The sequence below is a fragment of the Festucalex cinctus genome, chromosome 6 (genome assembly GCF_051991245.1).
Source record: "Festucalex cinctus isolate MCC-2025b chromosome 6, RoL_Fcin_1.0, whole genome shotgun sequence".
NCBI lineage: Eukaryota > Metazoa > Chordata > Actinopteri > Syngnathiformes > Syngnathidae > Festucalex > Festucalex cinctus.
Window position 1 is genome coordinate 4494893 of NC_135416.1, and position 17500 is coordinate 4512392.

Sequence of the window (17500 nt, forward strand, 5' to 3'; positions counted from 1 at the left end):
CCGCATGCATTCAAATCTTAGCATTCAGATTTCAGCATTCCCACGCAATTTCGCCAGAAATTGCACTTAGTCTAGTTAAAGTAATGTCAAGTGACTTTTGTCTTCACGTTGTCTTGTTATCAATTTTTCGCTTGAATACTTATTGTAGCTCAGCTATTTCAAATATAATTTATTCTCATGATTATCCCAAATCAAGATAATTCGTACTTGGTGAAAGGGATACTTCACTTATTTAGCCCATTATGGCAATAAAAAGTTAATATTTTGTCTATAATTAATTTGATACCTTCATTATTTTTCACGTACAATTAGTACCTTTAAAAACACATTTTGCAACTTGCTGTGGACTGAAAATGACATCACAAGGGCTCAGGTAACCAATCACAGCTCAGCTGTTTTCTAGGTGTGGTCATGTGACATTCACAAGCTGAGCTGTGATTGGTTACCTGAGCACATTGTGATGTCATTTTCAGTCGACAGCAAAATGTGTTTTTAAAGGTACTAATTGTACATGAAAAATAATGAAAATATAAAATTTATTATAGGCAAAATATTCATGTTTGACTCCCAAAATAAGTAAAGTATCCCTTTAAATTAAGCAAAGTAGTGGCTAGTGGCTTTTAAGTTTATTTTGGTGCTTTTCTCCATTTTAGCAACAGATGTTATCAAATAACACATACACATTACATCAGCTAATCAAAATTATTTAATACAAAATGTTTTTATCTCCAAATCTGTTTATTGTAATTGAAAATCATTGCTTATTACACTTTTGCTCATTTATTTGAAAAAGTAACTTTACGGTGTTGAATTTTCAAACGTTAACATTTTCTCCATAAGTTTTAGAAATTAACAGCTGAAAACCGCTCGTTGAAAAATCATTCGTACTTTTTTCATTTCAGCAAAGTAACAGCACTTCTGTCTTTACTTTTTGCACCAATGAGCTTTTCGCTTAAATTGTAGATGAACGAAAAACACAGCAACCGTCAAACCGAGATTGTTGGCAGTTGGTTCATGAAAACAAAATATCGGCGCGCGTGGTTATAATAAGATATAATCATCACGAGGATGAAATAATATTGTGACCTAAAAAAAAAATGTAAAAAAATCAATGACAAGACTGAAGTAAGCATCCAAAGTCGGAACGTGTAGATGATTCAGATAGTGTTGGAGAGGACGACGAAGAAGGAGGAGGAGGAGGCGGAGACTTGACAGACAGTCTGGCTGGCGTCGCCGTTTATGATTCAGCACTATTTTCAAGGGGGGAGGAAGAGGGGAACGGATGAAGGGCCCTGAGGGTGGATGGTGGCAGTGATGGAGGGGGGAGAAGAAAAAAAAAAAATGTCACCCATCTCATTAGCGCTAGCTTGCTTTGTTATGTAATCATTGTGTGTGTGAGCCGGCGCAGCTACAGTACATACAGTGTAAACACACTCGAGTGGATAAAAATCATTCCGGTGCCAAAACACAGCTCAGTGAGCACCAAAGGCCTGCTACACGCAAGGGAAGACATTTTTTTTTTTTTTAATTACTACATGAAAATTAAAAAATAGCCACTCAATATTTTTCATCATTTATCACGAGTGGTGTGCTCAGAATCTTAACGACATTTTTGTTTTATTTACACTCGTTTCCTTGTTGGCTACAATCAATTTGTCACAATTCACGGAGTCATAACTTGGGGATTTTTTTGGCTTTTCCCCACACACAATTTTTCATGCCGGAAATATCAAAAACTGTTCATATTTAAAATTGTCAGCACAGATACGTTTCCCATTCCATTATCTGGGCAAAATTCACTCTAAACTAATTTGCTCCCAAAAACGTATAAATATGTTTATGTTTTAAGTGTCCCAAAGACATATTTATACGTTTTTGTTTGTTTTTGTTTATGCTACTTTGATGCACCCTCTCAAATGCAAAGAATGGTTGCAGAAATGGTACTTATTACACAAACAGCCAGCAGGTGGCAGCAGAGCAAAGGAGGTCAACCAGGGCATTGTTGAAAAAAAGCTCCATTACTCACAATTCTAAATAGATTTGTGAAAATTAAACGTAGCTATATTCTAATGCTAATTTCTGCAAAATGGAAAGAGATAGAAATATACTTTTTTTTTTCCTGATGAAAGAAGAGACTTTAGTGTTTCTTTTGATAGGTTTTATATTTTTATAGCAATAAAAGACAATATTCTGTGGACCTTGCAAAATCAGTCAAAATCCAGTAAAACAGCCGGCTGGGAGCGAACGGGATTGCTTCTGTGAAAATGGCTGGGAGCGAATGAGTTAATGGCTAATCTTCTAAAACATAAAATTCTGTGTCACCCGTAATCAGTTTATTGTAGATAATAGATATTGTATTTTATGAAACCAAAAATAATGACGTCATTAAATAGGATTTAACAGTTTATGTCACATTGCATCAATTAAATGATACTCCTGGGTGTGCTCGCCTTCAACCATATTGCAGTGGGGGCACGTCCAAACTTCTCTCTGATCTCATCAGTACGGCACTAATATCAGTTGCTCTCTGCAGAGGATAAAGTGTATATGGCTGTGAGTTGTGTAATATCATGATTGAAATAGTTGCTAATTCATTGGTTCAATATGGTGCTTAAATGGTGAAAGCACAACAACATAGAAGAAGATGCTAATTAGCCTTAGCATTATGCTAGTGGACTGAAAGTCTCATCTGCGTTTTTTAAATAAACAAGGTGCAAAAACCTTTTAAGTTGGGTCACTTGTATCCCAAGTCTGAGGGAAAAAATAATATGATCAATTGCACTGCATTTGTTGAACATAATCGCAAAAATGGACCTGGAAACAATCATTTTAGTACAATTCCTTTTAAAAGTTATCAATTTGAACATTTATTTCACTGCAAGAATACATGTCTTATTGAACAATGGTTGGGAGGATGTCCCCAAAAGTGTATAAAAATGAATCCAAGCCCCTTTACAAACAACAACAATAACACCACAAATCAACACTTGAAATTATTGCAACCGCCGGTGACATAAACCGAAGTGACGTGCTTCCTTAAACCTTTAAAACTTGTGACACAACCCCCGACATTCATCATCAAGATACCATACGCAAAAAAAACTAAACAAAATCAAATTAATATATACTGCACTTATGAGCTGATTTACCCTAAAATCATTTTAAAAAAAAAAATTTTTTTGGTGTCGAATTAAAATCATATTAAATCAAGACATTGTTTTGCTGGAGTGTCTCTGCCTGGAATAGGCGACCGAGCTTTTAAAAAAATGCTAAAAAAAATAAAAATAAAACACTTGGTTCCAATAAAAATAATAATCTCAAAAGAAAGTTACCGTCTTATGCTGACGCGAACAGTCTCGTCCGGCATTAAAAATAAAATAAAATAAATTAAAAAAAAAAAAAGTCACTATTCTGAGAGCGGTGTGATGTTTGGGTGTCTTCTGAAAGGAAAGCCAACAAGTGCATCAATTGTCTAAAAGTAGTTTTGGAAGCCCAAAAAAGAAAAAGAAAAATCAATGTGCGCCTCATTTGGAAGGTGAGGAATATGCAAGCTGTTGATTTATGGCCATACATACATACCCGTTTACATCCAGGGCTCGGCAAGGCACGTCGGTGGACCGAAACGCTTCTGTGTGAGTTGGGGGGGGTTCTCATGGATACCATGTATAAGTGGGCGGAAGAGGGGGAAGAAAAAAAAAAAAAAAAAAAAAGGTCCATGGCTTGAGGGAACACAACAGGTGCGAATAAGGAGAATAATAATAATTCCATCATTGTGTCCGTTTTGGAGGCTACAGCATCTCCACATAGTTCTCAGGGATGAGGCCCCGCTTGCCCTCCAGCTCCCCCTCCAGCCAGCCCGGCTCTCTGGACTGGGTCACTGCAGAAGGACGGGACATGGAGGGGGTGATGGTTGTAGTGGGTAAGGTGTTCCGGGGTCGGGGGTAAAATAAGAACAGAGCACAGGGAATCATGTGAGTCCAAGTTTTGTTTGTTTTTTTGCCAACATACTGTACGGTGTCAAGAAAGTCACCTCTATTATTATTATTAATTATACAGTACAGCTACGATTTGTTTTTTTTTGGTTCTCACCAAGAATTTCACCTAGAGCTGTCTTTTTAAGGACACTTTGATGAAAGGCCTTACCTCCAATAAATATGACCACAGGGGTCAGCAGAGTGGTGGTTTCTATTTTAAGACATTTTGCGATCATTTTTGATGGACAAAGGATTAAGGAGGCAGTTTAAAGGCGCACCAATTTAAGACTGCGCTTCCAATAAATGTGAACAACGGGAGTGGGTGATTTGGGCTCCGTTATTGTTCTAACTTTTTGTGGCCGTGTTATTGCCGAATCAATTGCTATGGAGGACCAAAACTGCCAAAATTCAAAATAAATAAATGGCTAAATAAATAAATAAATACATACATAGCGAAAATGAAAATGGATATTAAAATATAATCGAAAATTATATTAAAAAATGTGGACATTATGGACTCAATCGTTTACACAATATTTTAAGATCATTCTCATCAATATATATATATATATATATATATGTATGTTTTTGTTTTATTTTTAAATCTGAAGGTTTAAGAGCGTTTAACATTTTAACACCTTGCTTTAACAAGGTGCGTGATCTTACGTTCATTGTAGTACTGAAATGTTGCACAAGAATATTACAGGAGATTATGCCAAAGATGTTATTAAAAAAGAACAGAAAAAAAAAAGGCTACCACAGTGATTGTAAAGTCACTATTAAGACTTTAGCAGGACTACGACGACCTAATCCTCATTTCCTGTGCGAGTGATTAAGTCTCTGTTGGTCCTCTGAGGAGGAAATCGGAGTCTCCCATCCACCGGTTCCTCCCCCTCCCTCCCTCCCTCCGTCTTATCTCTCCGTTCGATGGAAGATCAGATTGGGAGTTGCTTTTTCCTCCCAATCCAATATGCCGGCCGCGGGTGCGCCGCTATTGCGCGATAACACTCACCGGCGTTGAAAATTGCGCCGACCTGGAAGGAGAGCTCCGAGTCGTGCTCGGCCTCGCACGGGTACACCGCCTTGGCTTTCCTGCCCATGACACTGAAAAATGGAGGCAATCAGTGAGCCGGCTGGTATTTGGTGGTGGTGGGGGGTTATTACCGAGCGCTTCAATCTAGACCTGAGACCTAATACGTGATCATGTCTGCGCAAGAGAACGAGGGATGAGCGTCTGGCTACATGTGCTTGATTGATGACTGATTTAAGTGTTTCATAAGGAGTGTCGTAACTGTACGGTGCAAAAAAAAAAAAAGAAACATACACGAAAATAAAGATCTAACAAAGTGTAAAATCTGGGCTATAAAGATGATAGACTGGCAAGAAGTAATAACATATTCTGTTGTATTCAAGAGCAACAGGTGGACACACCAGTTTACTTTATGCTAGGGATGGGCAAGTACCGACACCAGTTTTCAGTATCAGGCCAATACCAGCCTTTTTTCAAGGTATCGGGTACTCGTGAAGGTGTGCCGCTACAGATACATAAAAGGAAAAAATAAATAAAATAAAAAAATTTAACAGAGTGAGTTTCTTTTATCCAAGTCATTGATTAATCGACAAAATAATTGACAGATGAATCAATTATTAACTCAATTGCTCCCAAAATCGTATACATTCTATTTTAAATGTAGTGTCCCAAAGACGTATTTATACATTTTTTATGTCTTTTTTTTATGCTAAAACATACAAAAGGCTTTGATGTAACCTCTCAACTGTAAAAAAAAACGGTTGAAGAAATGGTAGTCCTTACACAAATGGCCAGCAGGTGGCAGCAGCGCAAAGGAGATCAACCAGGGCCATGTTGAAAAAAAGCTTAATTACTCACAATTCTAAATAGATTTGTGAATAATGACACTTAGATATATTCTAAAAATATACCGTACTTTATTTCCCTGATGAAAGAAGACTTTAATCTTTCTTTTGGTAGGTTTGTAGGTTTGATATGTTTTCATAGCAACAGAACACAATATTCTGTGGGTCTTGCAAAATCAGCCAAAATCCAGCAAAACAGCCGGGAGCGAACGGGTTTGCTTCAGTGAAAAAGGCTGGGAGTGAATGAGTTAAAAAAATTCTTAGTTGCATACCTAATCTGAATTGCTTAACATAAGGGTTTAATGACGTGCATTATCCATAGTTTGCTATATTTTCATGATATGAAAATATTATATTGATATTGAAATGAGCTGCTTTTTTTTCCTTGTGGAACCTATCTCACCTATCCTTGCTGAAAAACTCACCTATTCTTGTTTTTTGTGCTCCTTCTGAAAGGCCCTAAGATGCCACAAGATGCCGCCAAAGCCCTGTCTAGTAGGAAAGTAGTACATTGGTGTCAAAAAAAGTAGGCCGAAATACATCGATGACTGACAGAAAAGCTTTGAATGTTAAAAATCTGTCCCTCACTCTCCAGCTATCATATTTTCAAGACTACTGTTGATATTGAAGTGTTCAGCAATCACAGTCAGTGGTAAATTTGTAGTGTGCACTATAAATATAATTAATTAGAAACATTTTAGAAGGGCTGTAATTTACCACTTTATTTTCACTAATTTATGGCTATATCTGATTTTAATCCACATGTGGTCCAGGCTTGGTTTTGTATATCCGAGGATTTAAGATTCCTCATGATGCTCTTTTATGCTGCTGTTGACGCGGTTTCCGAAAACATTTGTAAACAGATTCCCATCAAACCACTTGAGTCCAAATAATAATAAAAAAAGGAACTGAGAATTCTGAATTTGGCAGAGATAGAGGAAAGCTTTTCTTTCCTGGGAAAGATATAAAAAAAAAAAAAAAAACTGTTTTGCCTGCCATCGCAAAGTGTTATCTCCAAGCCAGCAGCATTGCCAGGTAGATGCCGCGCCGCGCGCTTCCAACACACGGCACGGTCGATAAATATTTCATATTCTTTTCTTGCAGAGCCGCAACAACAACGCGCAATGGAGGAGGATAAGGAAAAAAAAAAAAACTGGAAAGCAACAGGCTCGCGGTCAGCGAGTTTGCAGGTTAACATTTTTGACAAACATTTTCTACATTTGTGTTCATAACATTAATGGACTGGCCGGGGAAAGGGCCCTGAGCCGTTTACAATTTCCTGCGTCGCATCTAAAAGCAGTCAAATGAGCTCCCCAATTTCAACGCCGTTAACTCACAACGACAAATGAGTGTTCAGGTGCCTCGCATTTGACGAAAAACGGACTGATGCTTGCATTCATGTTTTATGCAAATAGTGGTAAAATTAAGTGTTAGATTAATGAGCAAGCGTGGAAGGAAACGGGTATTTTTCTTTTTTTTTTTTTTACCTCTCAAGTGGCTTTTCTTTGTCAGGTGTGCATACATCCTGGCCTTCTCCCAACCAGGAGGCTGCTGCCGTGGACGCTCTGCAAAATGAAAGATGACATCTTAACACACCAAAAATACATCCAAGTATTATACGAAACGGAAAACCATTCTTATGTCAAAAACTGACATGAGCCACCATTAAACTGGTGGAATCATTAGGCCTGGGTAGCAACGGCAATGAATGGCGTACGCCCCGTTGTCATGGCAACAAGCATGAACCTTTCACAGTGCCTCACGGAGGCACAAGAAAAGTTAACTAAGTGCAAGCGTGTTGCACGTTCAAACAGCGTGCGGAGGCTGACAACGACCGGACGACTTGGGACTCCATCGATTCCACTCCAACCACTTCCTTGGAATCAATGACCGCATGTTGGCATGTGGTGCTGTACTCAAGTCTTACATCAACATTAGGTGTGTTGCATTGGGAACGCTACAATGAAGAAAAGTGGGGGAGGAAAATCGTAGTGTTGTAAAATATTTTCTGTTTCTTTCTGCAACTGTGAGTGAGCAGATTACTTTGAAGACAAACACGAGATGTAGAAAAATTCGCCCCAGAACCTAGTAGTAATAAAAGGTAGCTATGGGACAAAACTTCCCAGAGTTATACTGGAACAGTGAGTTTCATTGAAATTTGTCCACAAGTCGTATATTTACTGAATATTATTTCAAAATAAGCTAACTTATGCAGTACGGTGAAGCGCATCATTGTTATACTGCACAACTCGTTCGTCGTCGTAACTCTTTACACCAATTCTGCATCTTGACTGGCAAATACACAGACTTTAAAATGAGTTACAATACATGCAATAAGTCGTAAAGCTATCGATTTTGTTGGTTGTTTGCGAAAACCTGGAGAGTCTTCAACATGTCCTGCTGGAATCAAGTCAGATTAAGTCTCGCGTGTTGGACTGATAAAGTGTTTTTGGATCATGGTTTGTGGCATATTTAGAGTTTAAATGTTTAACTCATTCAAACCCAAAAACGTGTAAACACGTTTTTTAATACTGTGACCTTCACTCCCAAACACGGATTTATACGTTTTTATTTTTATTTTTTTATGCAAGCGCATACCGAAGGCTTTGACGCCGCTTCTGACATGAAGAGGTGGTTTAAAGCAGTGGTAGTTATTACAAAAAACGGCCAGCAGGTAGCAGCAGAGTATAAGAGATCAGCCAGGGCCATGTTGATACATGCTATAATAACTTAGCTAATTGCTGCAAAACGGGAACAGTTACTAATACACTTTTTTTTTCTCTGAAAGAAGAGAGTCAATCTTTCTTTTGGTAGGTTCCATGTTTTTATAAGCAATAGAACAGTATTTTGTGGGATTTGCAAAAATCAGTCAAAATCCAGTAAAACAGCCGGGAGCAAAGGGGGTTGCTTCAGTGAAAATGGCTGTGAGTGAATGAGTTAATATTAGTAACATTTTTGGGGGGAGCAATTTGTTTCTGCTATTTGCTGCTTTCCCTGTTATAGTACACATTCATTCATGTATTTATGTCTAAAGAGTGTGGGAGGCCAAGTGGCATTCTTTATTGATCCACATGAAAAAAAAACTACAAATTATGAGGAAAACAATTGCATTTTACAAGAATCAATGTGTAATTTTTCCAAATGAAGGCCAAATTTCCTAACTGCTTTATTTACACATTTATTTCCACATTAAGTATAATTATCTGTTATTTCTCTTGGCATGTGAAACAATATAGCAGTCAACTGAGAAATATTTTGCTACGTACTCAACACAGAAAATCCTTAACATTTCTGATGTCATCTTGTTATCACTGTTAGTCAGTTTGTCTTCTATGTTTGACGTCTCATTCGCAAAAAGTCGACTACTACGCCCTAAGATGCTAAATAAAATACGTTAGTAACCGTGGTTACAATTAAAAACACTCATACTAACCGTCCGAAATCATATCACGGTTTATCGGTGTACCGCTTCATCCCTAATCCGGAGCATCAGCGTCTGCAAGTTGTGCTTTACATCACCCGCTGTCACAACTGCCGATTTCCTTGGGCGTGAACGTACAGGACCCGGCAGGGGGTCCAGGTAAACGCCGAGGTGGAGGCAAGGAGAGCGGGAGTAGAAGCCAGGCGTCCCTCTGCGTTCCATGCCTGCCCCAAGGCCAGCGCTAATACATCACATAATGGGCAAATTGCTGCCTAGCTGCCGCTCCCATAGAGACGCTAATCAAGGGAATTAGAGGGAATGGCTGGGGAGGGGGCTGGAGGTCGAGCGGATGCGAGGTTACCTTGTGGAGGACAGACATGGCCCAAAGGTGTTGGGATATTCTGCGAGGCTTTCTCGTTTTGGTTTCCCCCAACCGGTCCATACCCAGCGGTGGCCGCTCTGTCGGGACCCCGCTTGAGGGTGATTTATAGCTCTGCAGCGGCACTGGCCCACTGCGGGGCTCAGCCGCACCAGGACGCCGTTGCGCCGCCGTGCAGCAAATCCACTCATTAACCCGGACCCTGGCGCAACCGCTGTTTCCCTGGGCCAAAGCCGAGAAGGGTGAGTTGAGGGGTGAAAGTCACCGACATTCATCTACGCGATGTAGGACGATTAAAAGCGGTGAAATAAATCGACGTTTACGCTAACAGCTAGCGGACACGTAGTTGCCCTAGAAACGCGTTAAATGCGGCGGAGGTAAAACGGATTCATCAGGGGAAAAAAAAAAATTGCTGTCACAATTATGGCTAAGCCAAAGCGAGGGAAATCGCTCATTGCCGCTGCTCTGGTGGCAAAAAATAGAAACGAGCTTTTTCAGTGGCTCATCTGTTGTTTTCCTCCATCAGCGGGAGAGCTAAGCTTCTTCAGTAAACATGATTAAATGCAGTAAATGGGGACTTTGTGATATGGGCGATGTGGGGAAACATATACAGGTAACACTTGGTCGATGGTAAGGAGCACATGATACAATATTGAATATGTACACAGTCACGAATGGCAGAAAAATGTGCTTAACTGATTTACTCGCAGCCATTTTCACTGAAGCAACCCCCTTCGCTCCCAGCTGTTTTACTGGATTTTGACTGATTTTGCAACGCCCACAGAATATTGTGTTCTATTGCTATAAAAACATGGAACCTACTAAAATAAAGATTAAAGTCCCTTCTTTCGGCAGGAAAAAAAAAGTATATTTCTATCTGTTTCTGTATTGCAGCAATTAGCATTAGAATATAAATCTGTTCAGAATTGTGAGGAAACAGCTTGTTTTCATCATGGCCCTGGTTGATCTATTATATTCCTTTTCAGCCTGCTGGTCATTTTTGTAATTACTACCATTTTTTTTCACCCATTCTCTGCAGATAAAAAAAACAACAAAAAAAAACAAAAACATACATACATATTTGTGAGACAATACATTTAAATAGAACGTATTTATACGTTTTTGGGAGCGAGTGAGTTAATTGATGCCCCGTCCAATAATGTTCACAACTGTCTATATTAACTCATTCACTGCCATTGACGGCTATGGACGTCATATTTAATGGGTTGGCAATGAATGAGTTAAAAAGCTTAAATTAGGACTGGAGGGGAAAAAAATTACCTACTCTAATTTTTTAGACCAATTTTTGTGCTCGACAATTTTTTTCCAATTCCGAATTTTCAAAATAGGTCAATATGAGCCATAACCTAACAAGAGGGTGAAAATGTCATTTTGTTTGGCTACCGATGCTAAAATGAGCTCCTTCCCAATATATAAAATGTGTTTCTCAATCTAGAAGTACCAAAAGATTTGTTGATTTGGACAAACCGTTACAGCCATCCAATGTCCGCAGTAGGTCTGAATGGCCACTGCACAAGTTTTTTTTTTTTTTTTTTTTTTTTTTTTTTTTTTTTTTTTTTTTTTTTTTTAAAAGATCTCATGGGCCTTGGTACAATCCCGCAATTGCCAGATTAGCAGCGGCCGAGAAATTCATCAGCAGACGTGGACTGCTGCTTCTCGTTAAGTAGACAGGAAACCTGCCCCGCAGCAGCCGCGGCTTTTTCATCCCGGCACGGAGCTCCAAGTAACAGGATGAGGAGGGTGATCAAGTGTCATTCCGCTAACGGCGAGGAAAGAAAGAGAAAAAAAAAAAAAGGCTAGCGATTGGATTTCTGGTAGAAAAAGGGGGTAAAAGCGAGAAGCTGAGCTCATCGTGCCGAGCGTGATGCGTTTGGGTGGGCAGGGAATATGAGCGTTCTGATTCGCACCAGTCTGCCCGCCACTGGCATGTGCACGGACGACTGGTGTTAAAGTAGAAGAGGAGGGAAAAATAAGACTTGCGCTGAAAAACGTTGGTAGCGAAACGGCTAAGTGGTTTGATTGTGATCTTGCTAAGGAAACTAATCCCTTCCAATTTGAAAAAAGATTGGTGGAGTGCTGACAATGAACCTCATTGGAGGCAGCGGGCGCAGCCAAGAAGATAAGATGGAAAAAAAAAAAAAAAAAAAAAAAAAAAAACTTTTATCAGTCCCATAGTGGGAAAATTCACAAGATTTGATTGTTTTTCCCCCCCACTCAGATGACAGTTGAGGGTGAATAATCAAGGAGATAATATTGTCTGAAGAATAGTCATGCTGCACCTACACACAACAATGCAGATTAGAAAGGTCTCTCTCTTTCCAGAGTCACCTTCATATAGATAAGACATTCATGAAGGCAAAAGAAGAGATTCCAGCTCTTTTTTTTTTTTTTTTTTTTTTTTTTTGGGATCAGGCCAAAGCTGACGCTTCGGGTTCCAGCACTACAAGATCCTCGCCATCTTGCCCGTGCTTCAATTTATGAGCGAACAAAACCGGGGTGACACCCGGTGACATATGGCGGAAGTCTTCATAAAGGGACAGGGGCTGTGGCTATGAGGGGGTAAACAAGATGAATATCTGGCCAATGTCAATACGATTTACACGGCCAACGCGCGGCCACCTGTCCGCCGAGCAAATAAGAGAGAAGATTTATGATCTCCTCCCGGCTTGCTTGCCTCCCCGTCCTTCCAACGCCACATCACGTATGTTGGAAACCACGGGGTCAAGAAGCAAAACGGGCACAGACGGACAAACTTTGGGAACGTGTTTTGAGGACTTTGTAATTTCAGACAAAACGCCATAAAACAACATTACATTATCTTTGTTTTCAGATAAAAAGAAAACTATGGAGATACATACTTTTTATTGCTCAACAAACAATTTAGACTAATTTAATAGTGATTGACTTTTTTCAAGGCAATACCGATTATTAGTAGTCAAGGAGGCCGATAACTGATATTTCAAGCCGATATTCATTTGCAGTAAAAGAGAAAACAGAATAAAAATGTCAAAAATTGACTTTTTCTTTTAATGTTAAACATATAAAGACTTGGCAGCTTTGTTTAAAAAAAAATTGTACAGCGCTTCCAGGACCATCAGCATGTGTAAATCTAAATTAAAAACTCAGCAAGTAAACCATTTTTACTGTAAATAACGTTTTCCAAACTTCCAACTTAATTTCAGTTTATAATTTTTCATTTTTAAACAATAAAAAGTATAGGAAGTTCACACTATCAGCATCATTTTTTACATAGGATGGAAATTTAAATAAATCATAAATGAAAAGTTCCCTGTATCCCACTGAGCCAAAAATGATTGCTAATGTAGCCATTATTTTTTTTTTTTTGGTCAGAGTTCGTAAAAGGTTTCAAACGATCGTCGCAGATAGTAAAAAATTGTCTTAATATGTTGTAAATGTCTTTGTGATGACCAAAAACTGTTTGTGTACATATTACAAACCCTAAATTTGCTATGTTTGCAAGCATTCGCCGCTCAGTGAGATACATACCAGTTTTATCAGCTTTCAGGTTCATAAAAAGGTCGTTGCTGATAATTGTCAAAATGCCAAATATCTGCACTGATAGTTGATAACAGGCCAATAATCGGTCTATCCCTAAAATGTAAACATTTACTGGATAGTTGGATGTCTCGAAAAGATGATCCTGTTATCCTACGGTGTGTTATTTTTGCCCTTTTATTTGCCATTTTTAGTACCCCATATCAACTGTGATTTTTGGCATAGCGTTACAACCCTCGTGTCTACTATGCAAAATGAGGGCACATGTATCGCATAAGAATAATAAGAACTTGTGGAAGGACTCCTGCATATCTTGCGAGGCAGACGCGCAAGCCGAGAGGGGTCAGAATGAAAGAGGAAGCGCATAATCTCCCCCTCTGTCAGGCACTGATGGGAGTCGGCGAAGGGCGAGCGAGGAAAAGATTTCAAGGTGATTTCATAGACATGACACAGCAGAAGAAGAAGGATGGCCAAGCGTGAACCCACAATTCATCTGTCGCGTCGACATTCAGGACGACATTCACGGACCCGTGGCGTGGGCGGGGGTGGTGGCTGTGGGGCTTTACGAGACTGACTCACCTGGAGTTGCTGCTGGCCGAGCAGAGGCTGTGAGGCACGCTCTCGCTTCTCTCCGTCGGCGTCGCCTCCGAAGCCGAGGCGGTCGACGACTGCGACGACACCGACTCGTTGCTGCCCATCGACGTCTCGTCCGTGGCGAGGTTGGCGCTGTCGCAGGCTGATGACACCCATGGGGTGAACAAAAAAATAAAAATAAAAATGCCCCGTTAAAAATGTGTTACTCAATTAACAGTCTTGCAGAGTACATTTTTGAGGTGGGCTAACTGTTTACAGTTAGAGGCCCTTGATAAGAGCTGAATAATTCAAACGGCGTCGTAATGAATAAGCACCGTGTCAGCAGTGAGAGCAACACTGGGAATAATAATACATCTCATCTCTGGAACCTACGAAACAATTATGTACAGATTTTATGGGTATTGATTTGGAACGTGGGCAGCGCGGTGGCCTAGTGTAATGTTTCCCAAACTTTATTAAGCCGAGGCATTTATTTTACATTAGAAAACTCAAAATTCAGCCCTGTTAATAGTGGCAGATTCATTTTGACCGCCTATTTAAACTTGGGCTGGGTTTAAAAATAAATAAATAACAGATTTTCTTATTTGTACCCAATATATATTCATAAAAACATGAATGGATTATTTAAATATTTCTTTTCTTCCCATAAATTCTTAAGAAAATTGAATTTTAAAAGGCCAAATTTTTCTTTTTATCTTACTGTTTTCTTGAAAAAAAACTGCTCACGTGAATTTCACAGTATTTTCTTACATTTATGAAAGACCTCAGATTCAGAATCTTTTAAGTTTATATTTACAATTATTAAACTAGAATTATGAAAACATTAATTTCATTCTTGCTGATGTCAATGTTGTGTAACACTTAATTGATTATACCACGTGTTCCAGGGATGGATTTAAAATATCGATATCGTATCGATATACCTTTTCATATCCCAATATCGATACATAAAACCATGTATCGATATATCGACCCCCAGCCCCCCCACCACCGCTTTGTCAATTTATTTACACAGCCTGTACTGTGGTTGTAATTGATTTAAATTATTATTTAGTTTTTATAAGGCCTTGTTAAATAAAAAAGATAAATTTAACTGCAATGGATTTAATTCCTAATGTAAATATTCATATTTTTACTAAAGCATTAAATTAGAGCAAGACGTTTCTACTCTTTGCAGCATTGGTACTTTTGACTGTCTAAAATATGTGCTGCATAAATTCCTCAACTGAATCGAAAATCACTGTGAATCGAATCGAATCGGGCCCTTGTGAATTGAATCAAATTGATTCTGGAAATAGGAATCGGTACCCAGCCCTACGTGTTAACTTTCATCAATAAAATAAATCATTTGTTGACAATCGATATCGGATTGCACTGAAGTGAATCAAATTGATTCAGGAAAAAAAAAAAAAAAAAAAAATCAAATCCCTTTGTAAAACCCGAATTAGCTATGACACCACAACTGTAAATTACAGCCTATGAGATTTTTTTTTTTTGATGACCTGTATCTGAGAGTGGGATTAAATTTAAGTGCTGGCAAAAGCTGCGTCATGGCCCGACGACAAACTCGGATTGACCTCGGCAACCTGTTCCCGTTTGTGACATAAACATGACCTGCTGCAAGCCAAAAAGTGTGCGAACAAAGTCAGGGATATCGGACACATGTAGCATCACTCACACAGACTCAGACTCTGGTTTTTTTATCCGCCTTAAATTTCCTTAAACCAACCGACGGATGAGACAACGTGGTCTAAATCCATTATCAGGGGCCGCTTAAAAAGCTTAAAATGGGGATTACAACGGCCAGCCCAGATATTAAAATTTGCCTATGTGTAGATTTAGACTGGTCCAGTCCACTTTGATGAAAAAAAAAAAAAAAAAGATGAGGTGGTATAATGTATCATACATAAAAATGTTTTAATTAACTACAGACGAGAGAGCGTCTGCAGTTTGGTGCAGTTTTAAAAATAGCAACCTATCAGCAAAAGTAGGCGTACATCTTCCGAAAGTATTCAATAAGGTTGTGGTGTCAATAATGAATGGGATCAAGTCAGTGTGTCCATACTGCACCAAATCTCAAACACAGTTAACCAAGAGTACTTCCACTGAGCAGGAATATTTCATTTTAATTTATTTTAAAACATTTAAGCAATCTGCCATTCAAGAACCAGGAAAATTAAAATCTCCCCATGTCCTAAAAATGAATTCAAATAGAGTCTGGTTTACTTCCTCACGATAGTAATTGTAAATAAAAATTGATCAATCTTGCCTTTGACATGAAGTCAAAAGATGTTTTTTGTCTATTTTTCTATATACCTTCCACGCCTCTTTATGGCAACCACTGGTATCATACAGGCCCTTGTCTCATGACATGACAAGCCGATAAATATAACCAAGTCTAACCAAGTTTTTGTTTTCTGTTTTATTTGAAATAAAATAAATAAGTTTGCCCTCATCCAGAGACGACTACATCCAGACACGAAACGCATGAAGATGCCTCTGGCATGATGCTGCAAATCAATGTGGTGTCATACAGACTACCGAATGTCAAACGCGGTGATCCTCAACACGACTCACAAAATGAACCGCTGTGATCTGCAATCGTTCAAATCTAGCGTGCACGGACGCGTATAGTAAGATGAAGACGATACGATGGGTGGCACCTCATACCGGTCTGAATGTCCATAACTTGTGGGTTGTAGACAGCCAGTGGACGGCTCTGTCGATTCAGCTTCTTGGACTGCCTCGCGGGTGCGGAGAAGACCGAGGCGGCGGGCGAGAGAGGCCACGACTCGGGAACGTCTGTAAAGATCTGAATACGCAATGGAAAAAGATGAGCTGAAAACAAGTCGCTTCATTGTATGCATCGATGCATGTGTTGCCAAAGAATTACCAAAACATTCTAAATATACAAAAGGAAAGTGTTGTTGTATTTTTTTAATCCTGAATTTGAGTTAAAAAAAAAATAAAAATGATGATGGCAATGGTGAGAATATCAATCAAAATGTGTAACAAATCACACAATATAGAAGTTATTAAAAAGTTGCACATTTTATTGGGTGAAAGAAGTTATTTTACCCTCCGCAATTCAGTCACAATGTAAGCTACCGCAGGCTGATGCGCACAATAATTTGCGATATAAATGTAATGAATGTATCATTGTTAAAAAGGGGACCAATATGCCATTAAAAAAAAAAAACAATTATTACTCCTCCCTACCTGAGCACTGGGTCAATAAAAGACTATGATGTGATTTTTATGTATTATCACAGAAATCTGATATCCCTGCATGAATAAAGTGCAAAAATGCATAGTATTATTGTGAATAAAGCCTCCGTAAAAAAAAAAAAAAATGAGAGAAGGGAGAAATGGGTATTTTTTCCCCCCAATATAATCCCTTTTTTTTTTTTTTTTTTTTTTTTTTTTTTTTAAGAGAATAAAGGTGTTTTTTTCCAGGACAAAAGATGTGATATTACTTTAAAATCTGACTTTCTATCCTCGTAAGATTTGACTCTAATATCATATTGCAACTTTGTATGGAAACTACTTTTAATGTTGAAAAAATACACCTTTAATCTTCAAGGATAAAAATAAAAAATAAAAAAAGACAATTTTTATAACACCAAATGGGTTTTTCCTGAAAAATATGAATTTGTTATTGTAATACTACATTTTTTTCCCCCTCTCATAGTATACCTATAATAGTCAACCTTTTTCATG

General features: G+C 38.6%; 1 protein-coding gene across 5 annotated transcripts in view; it reads right to left on the reverse strand.

Annotated features, from left to right (window-relative positions):
* Positions 1–2838: 2838 nt before the first annotated feature.
* arhgap10 (Rho GTPase activating protein 10) overlaps positions 2839–17500 on the reverse strand; it is a 47310-nt gene continuing 32648 nt past the window's right edge. For all 5 annotated transcript variants that reach the window (XM_077525760.1, XM_077525762.1, XM_077525761.1 and 2 more), the window contains 5 exons: positions 16451–16592; positions 13766–13922; positions 7337–7414; positions 4987–5078; positions 2839–3877 (listed from right to left, as the gene is read on the reverse strand). In XM_077525760.1, coding sequence (XP_077381886.1) covers positions 3789–3877; positions 4987–5078; positions 7337–7414; positions 13766–13922; positions 16451–16592 — 558 coding nt within the window. In that variant the 3' untranslated portion in view covers positions 2839–3788. The remainder of the gene's footprint in view (positions 3878–4986; positions 5079–7336; positions 7415–13765; positions 13923–16450; positions 16593–17500) is intronic.